Source organism: Mirounga angustirostris, unplaced genomic scaffold (genome assembly GCF_029215605.1).
Source record: "Mirounga angustirostris isolate CCGP_5_RB_7025 unplaced genomic scaffold, mMirAng1.0.hap1 SCAF_5, whole genome shotgun sequence".
Taxonomy (NCBI): Eukaryota; Metazoa; Chordata; class Mammalia; order Carnivora; family Phocidae; genus Mirounga; species Mirounga angustirostris.
In genome coordinates, this window is record NW_026991713.1 from 120,064,967 (window position 1) to 120,074,694 (window position 9,728).

General features: G+C 47.0%; 1 protein-coding gene across 2 annotated transcripts in view; it reads left to right on the plus strand.

The window, feature by feature from the left end:
• Positions 1-369: 369 nt before the first annotated feature.
• Positions 370-9,728, plus strand: part of NEBL (nebulette) — a 347,130-nt gene continuing 337,771 nt past the window's right edge. For both annotated transcript variants that reach the window (XM_045874312.3, XM_045874313.3), the window contains exons 1-2: positions 370-1,042; positions 2,320-2,414. In XM_045874312.3, coding sequence (XP_045730268.1) covers positions 974-1,042; positions 2,320-2,414 — 164 coding nt within the window. In that variant the 5' untranslated portion in view covers positions 370-973. The remainder of the gene's footprint in view (positions 1,043-2,319; positions 2,415-9,728) is intronic.

Below are 9,728 nucleotides of genomic sequence, written 5' to 3' on the forward strand. Positions count from 1 at the left end.
ACGACCTCACACAGGAGCGCGCGGCCCGCTTTTCTCCGAAGACGCCCCTGCGAGCCGGCGCGACACCACGCGCGGCGCCGCGGGGACGTGAGTCCCCCGGGTCCCTGCGGGTCTCGCGGCTCCAGGACCCGAGCGCGCCGGTGCGCGCGGCCGGGACAGCCTCGGCCCGGGGACCCGGCTCTGCGTGGGGCGTTGGTGCGCCGCCGCCCGCCGTGCTGGGGCTGGAGGAGCAGGGCGCGCTCAAGCCCACGTCCTCTGGGTACCAGGAACACCGGTCTGCGAGTGCGGGAATCCCGCTGGGGCAGAAGACAGAAGAGAAAGGGCAGGGAGTGCGCGGGTCTGAGCGCCGCCCCCCCCCCCCCCAGTTTCTCCCACCGCCAGCGCTTCCCTCCCCCGCCGCCGCCCACCTGGCTGCGGTACCAGGCTCGCTCCCAGGCCTCACAGTCGCAGCGCGCGGCTGTCTGCGGAGCTCTGCCGGTCTTGCCCCCCTCTTCACCCGCTGCGCCCTCCCTCCCCGGTGCCCGACGTGCTCGTTCCCTGCCGCTTGGGTCCGGGCGCGCCGGTGGGTTTGGCCTGCGCGGCGGCGGCGGCAGCGAGGCGGGGGAGCGAGTGAGCGCGAGGGGCGGGAGCCAGTGTCTGTGTGAGTCACCCGTACCTGGAGTGCGAGCGACGCAGAGCGAGCGGCGCGGAGCCCGAGCCGGAGCCCGAGCCGGAGCCGAGCCGGGGCCAGCGAGCGCGGCCGCCCGCCAGCGCCAGGCCCCGCCGCGCACGCCCCCGCGCCCCCGCAGCCCTTCCCGCGCATCGCGCGGCCGGCTCGCCAGGGGTCCGGCGCCGACTCCCGACCCCGGCGCCCGGCCGCCCGCAGCCCTCCCGCCTGCCCGGAGGCGGCGCGGGGCTCGCCGGGGGATGTCACAGCGGCTCCTCGGAGCCCCCAGCCGCTGCCGCACAGCCGCCGCCCCTGGGAACCGCGACAATGAACCCCCAATGCGCCCGCTGCGGGAAAGTCGTGTATCCCACGGAGAAAGTCAACTGCCTGGATAAGGTGAGCGAGGGGGCGCCGGGCCAGCCGGGACCTGCCGGGCGCCGGGCTGCACCTGCTCCGAGAAGTTTTGGCATCTGGGATGCAAGGAGGGGAATGGGTCTCTGTGTTTGTGTGTGTCTTGGCACAGGGTCAGGGCGCGCAAAGGAAAACGCCCGCAGGAGTATCAGGAGAGCACGCTTGGCGTTGGTGATGTTGGAACCGGCGAGGGTTTCGTCGGGGTGCGGAGGGCGAGGGTGCGGGGCTGCGCCGGCCTCGAGGGGCTGCGGAGGGCGCGCGGCGAAGCGCGGCCCGGGGTCGAAGAGCCCAGGCTGGACCCCTTCCCACCTGCACTGCTGCCCCTCACCGCCCCGCATCCCCGCCCCAAGGATCCGCCCGCACCCCACCTCACCGCCGCCCCAGCGCCTCCCGTGACGGCGGCGAGGTGGAGAGGCAAAGAATAATTAATATGTCGTGGGGCGGCCGCTGCGGCAGTGCTAAGAATAATCCCCGCCGGAGAGCCTGGCTCGGCGCGGCGGGCAGGATCCGCGGGGGTTCATCCACCCGGTTGGGGAATTCCAGAGGCAGTGGCTTCGGGCCGGCCCCTGCAGCCCTGCTCCCTGCCCTTCCCGGGCGCGGATGGAGTGGACCAGCCTGCGAGAACGACCCCGGCGCTCTCCCGAGTGACTGGTAATTGAAACCAGCCGGAGGCGGTCCCCGTGAAATGTGCGTGTGGTGATAGAAACGCCTCACGAGAGCGCACCGTCACCCCGCCGGGCATCCGGGGTTGAGTCCACCGTCCCCACAATTTAGTAGAAGCTGGACCGGGGGCGGGGGGCAGGGACACTTACACAGCCCCCCTCCTGCTCCTTCGGCTTGCCTGACTTCCGGTGGACCCGTGTTTGTGGAGATGCTGCGAACACCGTGTTTAGGCACTTTGAACCGATTCATCTTCCTTTGGAAGCCACTACACAGGTCCCATTCCTCCATTAGCCAGTTCAGGATTCCGTTCTGGCTGCTCGTAGAAGTGCGGTGTGGAGAGAGCTTTGGCAGTTCTTCCGTCAGAGTCTGTACTTGTGGTGGGGATTCATTTAAAACTCAATTTTAATAGCCGCCTGCCTTATTTACTTAAGTGGAAGTAGGCAAACACATCTCCTGTTACCTACAATCATTTTGTTGTAGTATTTTCAAATAAGGGTGGGGACGGCCTTGCGCTAAAAATATCCCCTCTCTGTACCCATCCTGGAGAGCGCTGGCATTGTACTAAACTTTTAAATATTTATTATTATTATTTTTTTCAGTATTGGCATAAAGGATGTTTCCATTGTGAGGTCTGTAAGATGGCTCTCAACATGAACAACTACAAAGGCTATGAAAAGAAGCCCTATTGTAATGCGTAAGTATTGTCAACATAGCATGCCCGCTGTGGCTCGGCATCAGAACATGAAAGCAAGTGGATCTGCCTGTTCTGGAGAACTGACTCACTGTGTCACGCAGGTGGGGCGGTGGCCAGTGACTTGTTTCTGCCACAGACTCTGGGGCCAGGTACTTTGTTGGAGGACTCATGCATGGCATGTGCGTCTTTTTTAATGGGGAGGGTAATTTGTGTGTGTCTTCAGCCAGGTCCGTTTTGAGGTTCACAGTGTTGCAGAGTTGGGAACATTTGTTAGAAGCTGCAGAACTACACCCTGAGAACGTATGGGCTCTGAAGTGCATGTCAGCTTTCCATTTTAATCATATGATGTTGCCATATTGCAATTTTACATCTGAACCTAGTTGCTAGGGAAAGGAGTCTCTCGCTTCATCTCAGCCGAGACCACTCCAGAGATCCTAGAGCTTACACGGGGAACTAAAGAACGGAGACATAGGTATTTCTGGCTGGTTAGTAGTAGGTCTGTTGGTGGGGATTAAAGAAGGTAACCTTTTTTTGGCAGGCTTTTCTGCAGGCGTGCTTTTAGCCTATACCACTAGCAATTAGCTAGCATATATACAGTGCTAACCATGTGCTAGGCCCTATTCTCAGCACTGTATGCATACTGACTCATTTCATCTTTACAGACTTAGGAAGGGGCTCAGATCACCCCTCTAATCTAGAGATGGGTAAACATTGGCCATTGGTTCCAAATGTCTCCTTTGCTGCCCTGGGGCATATGTCTCTCCACTTCCTGAACATCCTCCCACCCCAGAGTGTTTTCAGCTGTGGGCCCTTGGCCTTGATTATTGAGCTCCCTTCTTCCCCGTTCCCCTGTGGGGGCCTCTCCAGCCTGGAGGTGGCAGAGGATCCCCAGCCTTTTGGCTGGAATATTGCCAGAGATTCATTCTCTCTAGAGTTTTTGAAGTAGGTTCGTTCAGGTCTTCCAGAGATGGAGGGCCCATGGTTAATTGACACTTCGCTCACGGGACTGTGTTTTCATACATAGTAAGTTTTTGGTAAACAAATGTAGTGTGCTCATACCTCTCTGGTGAAGAACTTTTTTTTTTTTTTTTAAATCCCTTTGTGTTTCTGTTGGTTCTAGCTTAGTGCTTATGGATAGACTAGAAACTTTTCAAGAAATCAGAAAATGGGGGCACTGAACAGAATTCAGGACTTTTTTGGATAAGTGAAGTTCACAGATATTGCCCAAACTCATCGATGTTTTCAACCCTCCTATACCATGCCTTTCATCAGGATAACATGAAGCAAAAATGAGATTTCAGTGTCATGGTCTCCTGCTTCTCTTAAAGAGAGGTATGAGGGACTGGTTAAACATCAAAGGCAGTCAGCAGTACCTAGATGGGAAAGGGTCTCCTACAACCCATAAACGAGATAATTGTTCTTTAGTTTAAAGGAAAGTGAGCCATTTTTCCGTAACTACTCCAGCCCGTGGCCTGATTCGATCAGGCTTTATGGGCCACACAGCCTGGAGTTTAACCTGGTGATAACAATGCCTTTGGGTGGCCCTGGTAGGCCTGGAGGAATTGGGAGGAGAAGAGGAAAGACAGGAGAGAAAGAAATTGAGGAGAGAACAATTACATTTAATATGATATGATGGATGGATGGAACTGGAGGGTATTATGTTGAGTGAAATAAGTCAAAAAGAGAAAGACATGTATCATATGATCTCACTGATATGAGGAATTCTTAATCGCAGGAAACAAACTGAGTCTTGTTGGAGTGGGGGGTGGGGTGGGAGGGATGGGGTGACTGGGTGATAGACACTGGGGAGCGTATGTGCTCTGGTAAGCGCTGTGAATTGTGTAAGATTGTTGAATCTCAGATCTGTACCTCTGAAACAAATAATGCAATATATGTTAAGAAAAAAAAAAAAGAAGAAGGTAGCGGGAGGGGAAGAATGAAGCGGGGGAAATCGGAGGGGTAGACGAACCATGAGAGACGATGGACTCTGAGAAACAAACTGAGGGTTCTAGAGGGGAGGGGGGTGGGAGGATGGGTTAGCCTGGTGGTGGGTATTGAGGAGGGCACATTCTGCATGGAGCACTGGGTGTTGTGCACAAACAATGAATCATGGAACACTTCATCTAAAACTAATGATGTAATGTATGGGGATTAACATAAGAATAAAAAAAATTAAAAAAAATATGATGGAACATATATATATATTTGTTATGTGTGTGTGTATACATATACACGTACACACACACATATATGCACCTATAGATAGATAAAGAATTGAATTAAGGAGAAAAGAAATGATAAAAATAAAAGGCCAGAAAAAAAGAGATACAACTGAAGGAGAGTGTGTTTGGTTGCTTTGGGCCACTTGACAATTCAGTGTTTACTGCTTAGTTTTAGTTCAGTCCAATTAAAAAAGAATATCAGATTCTGCAGCAAGTCATCAATGGCTGGTTTGCTCTCTGACTTAATAGTGAACTAGTGCCCAGAACAGTTGAGATTGGGACCCCAAAACAAAAAACCTCTAACTGTAGGTGGGAAACATCCTGCTTTGTTGTTTCGTAGACTGAGTCTCATTTTAAATACTTTGGGTATGTCTAAATCAAATGCTTACAGATTTTTCTCTCTAAACTTTCTTGTATAATGCATGTACCTTGGTATTAGGTTTAAGGGGAATTTTGGGGATAGCATCTCAGATTTCTTGCTTAGTATGAAACCCAGTGTTTCACCTTGTTGAGCAGACTAACAGGGGAAGACAGAAATCTAGCTTTAGTGGGTGAATGATTCGAATTGATGGTGTCAATTTGTTTAATTTAGCTTTAAGTTCATGTCACAGCTTGATATGCTGTCTCCAGAAACAGAGCCTGGCAAAGTTGCAGGTTCTGTCTGCTGTGAAGGTGCCAGGCTGGAAGGCCCCTGTTCTCAACCCTTATTTTTCCAAGGGCATAGGTTGCCATATAAACTCACTGGGCAGCCGTGGATTACCCTCTGGGGATTCTGATGCCTCCGCTCTAATTCAGGTGCTGTTCCCTGTGGTCTTGGCCAGAAGGGTTACCATAATTTGTCTGGGTCATTGGTGGAAAATTGATTCTCTGAAGCATACTGTTACTAGAAAATGAAACATTCTATGTCCATGCAGTATTTTATCTGTACCCAGTTTGGCTCAAGAGTCAATATATGTCCATGTTTAAATGAAAATGACTATTCTTACCCCCTCAACTTGTTATCGTGAAAAAGTGGTTGAAAGAATAATACAACGAACATCTGTATATCTTCCACTGAAATTCCACCATCATTAACATTTTGCCACATTTGCTTCATATTTCTATTTAGGTATATTTATGAACATATTTATTATTGTCAGACCATTTGTCAGTTTCACGCATCAAGTTGGTTTCATATGTTGATATTTCCTCCCTGAAAACTACATCATCCACATACTAAGAATAAGGATATTTTCTTAAAGAGTCATAAAGCCATTGTCACACCTAGGAAAATTAACCAAAATTTCGTAATATCTACAATCCTATTTTCACATTTCCCCCATTGTCCTAAGAATGTCTTTTATAGCTGCTTTTTTTCTTTTTAAACCAGATCCAATTAAGGTTCAAACTTTACTTTTAGTTGTTGTGAAAAAAGACAGCTTTTTTTAGTTATTGGAGATTAGAATTCTTTAATTTCATTTCTGTTGATTTACATAATCTGTCAGAGTTTTCATGAAGAGAACTTATGTAGCATTTCTGTGAAAAAGACCTTTAAAATAAATATCAAGAATATGCTTAATAGTTTGAAAGCATAAACAGACATTTAAGCTTATTTTAAGAAAACATAAAAGCTTTTTATTTTAATTGATACCTGGGGGCACTTTTTAATGGGATGAAGTAGTGAGTATTTGCTTTGCTTTAAATACGTTGCTTATTTATATTCTCATGTGTTTAGAGAAGAAACAAGTTTTCTGTTTGATTTCATGCAAAGGAAAACACGTATAAAATATAATTTACATAATATTTAAAATTCGATCTTTTGATAGAATGATCGAAGTGTATTACACACTACATGTAAGACGGGCATAATACACATTAAGCTCCTAATGCAGTAGTGCACACTATTAAAATATTTAAAAACAAACTGGTCTACTTGAATACATGCCATGTTTTCATAGCCTTTATGTTTCATAAGTATGTTTCAGGCAGTGGATTCTTTAGCACATTCAGGATTTTTTTTCATCATGTAACTTGCAAAGAAAAGAGGACGAGGCAATATTTTTATTGCTAAGAGATGTTGAGAAAATAACAGTACATGATGAGACAAAAAACACACCTCATATTTGTATGTGAATATATATGCCAAGTTAAACTACCCAACAAACCACCCAAAGCATATAAACCCCAAGGCCATTTGACAAATAAATTATTTAACTTATCATGTGTGAAAGTCAAAATTGCACTTATTATATGTTTGTAAAAAATACATAATTCCTTCAGATTTTCTGAGAAATATCATAGCTTAGAAATAATAAGAGAAATAATAATAAGGCGGGCCAGTTAATATACTGGCACCAAAAGTCTAGTTATTTTAGGTCAGGGGAGGCCCCAGTTAATGATGCAATAGTTTTAAGCAGGACCTTGTCAATAATTTCCCCAAGTCATTACTTTTGCGGAAATTTTTGGGACGCTGAGAATTTGTCCTGATCTGCCCACATTTGATATACCTTGTATCTGTGTCAAATGTATCTTTAAATATGGGGCTGAAAGAACACAAATACCTGTGCTCAATGTGTTTAACTGTCTTTCCAAATAAGATTCCCTCTCAGCAAATAGTTTCACTTAACATCATTTTGGGAGGTGTTTAAAAACAAAACAGTAGGAGCTGTGCGTCGTGTTTACTTTTGCTCTGCCTGTGTTAGCATTCATCTTGTGAATATTTATTGCCCATCTACAGCCTGGGAGATGCTGAGCTAGGTACTGCTCATTCTGAGCCGCCCAGAACGGTCAGTGCTGGTCAGCCAGCCTGTCTTGAGGCTGATTATCTGGGCCAATGCTCCACTAGCTCTCACGTACCGTTTTTCTGCTGGTCAGTCCTTGTTAGTGCCTTTACTAAGGGGTGCTCTGAGGACACGGAAGGAAATTGAATTTAAACCTGAGAGTTTTTCCACCAATATATTTCCCTTATCTCTGTTTAGACCTCTCAAGCCCAGTTCTATAACCCTCCAAGGGCTTGAGTTATCTCAAGGGGACTTATGAAATTCTTGCTATTAAGTTAGCTTTAATTACTTAAGAACTTTTCACGGAAGGCACTGTTGTGTAATTGGAGTTTCGAAGCAAGACAGAACTGTATTTGAATCCTGGCTCCATCATGTTCTGCTGAGCAAGTCCCTTGATCTCTAAGCTTCAGTTTCTTATCTGGACAATGGGAATGGTAACGCTCACCCTTACAGGGCTGTATGGGACTAAGGAGACAGTGCACGTCAAGGTTCCGGCAGTTTCTGGCATATAGCAGACCTCCAGTAAACAATAGTGCTTTTATTTCCTCAGTGGGACTTTTTTGAGGGATGAAGGAGGAAAAAGAGGGTAGAGGGAGAAGAGGAAGTACTTCAAAGAAATAATAGTTATTCCTACTAAAATGTTTCTACCAATGTTTTTCACACTGTGGGTTGCCACCCATTAGAGGGTTGTATCCAGAACTGAAAGAAAGAGAGAGAGAGAGAGAGAGAGAGGGAGAGAGAGGGACTATCAGAGAGCATCTGAGTAGTGAAATGAGTATTGTTTGGGCAAACATTTTTTCTCCAGTTGTGTGTGTACGGCGTGTACTGGATCATGACGTAAAAAATATTTTTACTGGAAGCGGTGGTCAAAAAAGTTTGAGACACGCTAGTTTAGTTTCATATTCTTTTTTTTTTTTTAAGATTTTATTTGAGAGAGAGAATGAGAGAGAGAGATAGAGAGCACATGAGAGGGGGGAGGGTCAGAGGGAGAAGCAGACTTCCTGCCGAGCAGGGAGCCCGATGCGGGACTCGATCCCGGGACTCCAGGATCATGACCTGAGCCGAAGGCAGTCGCTTAACCAACTGAGCCACCCAGGCGCCCTAGTTTCATATTCTTAATGTCCCACGTGTCAGAGAGAACTGAAAGTCACCGGTGAGGACCATGCTGTGTGCACTGAGTTCATGAATTCAGATAACCATTGCTTTCCCACCCTCGGGGCCAACCACCTCCTATCCCATACGGAACAGCCTTCAGGAATCTGTTCAGCCGTCAGAACTGTCACCATCCCATGAAGGCACCGTGTGCTTATTTCTCTGCCTGTACCCTCTTTTAGCTTGGGGTGGCTCTGAGGACATCTGTCTTGCTCAGTCTGCATCCCCAGAGCCTGGCACTTAGCACTCAATAAAGATTAGCTGCATCAGTGAGTGTGAAGGTCATGCTGCATCAGTGTCGTTCTGCCTTCCCCCCTCAGATCCGGACGCCGCCCAGCCTACTTTCTCTTGGGCAGGCAGACAGAGGTTGGGCAACGTGAGAAGCTGGCTTGAGGGTAGGCTTTGAGGAACCTGAATGGTGGCGTGGTGGTCAGGTTTCACAGAGTCTGAATACCAAGGGCTGCAGTCTCCCCACTGAGGCTCACCATTGCCAAGACATAATGAACATGGTAGGATTTCCCTTCACTGCTTACAGGCTTGGTTTCCAAACCTGGTATTGTTCTAGAAGATTCCTTACTGATGTTCATTTATTTTCTTCTGGGTTTAATTATAATCTGTGAAATAAGATAATAATTTCTACCTAACAAGAACTCTATAGAAATTAAATGGGGGAAATATTTGTCAGCTTTAACACATCAGATGACACCTATTAGGTACGAAAATGTTAGTCCCCTCCCTGAATTATAATAAATAGAAAATTGTCTCATATTTCCCCCTTAAAGAGAGGGAGAAGTGTCACATTGTTAAAAGTAACAGTTTCTATGGAAGGATATTGTGGTTTGTGGGAGTTCTAGTTAGCATCAATTATAATATGCCTGACTTTTTAGTGACATACTACATAGAAAAAAATTCAACCTCTTGCTCCTTGACATAGACTTGATGTGGGAGGATGATAGGGGTTTTTGTTTTTTGTTGTATTTTTGTTAAAATTGGATGATTGAAAGTGAGGGATGGAGACATTTTATTTGAACCAACAAAAAGGTTCCAGTGTTTATTCAAACTAATCGGATTCTCAGTTACCTTACTGAACCACTGATGGTATCTCATGAATTTTAGTATCTTTTGAAATCATTCTAGAAGACCATATCTCACATTAGGTACTGAGTTGTGTCACATTTAAA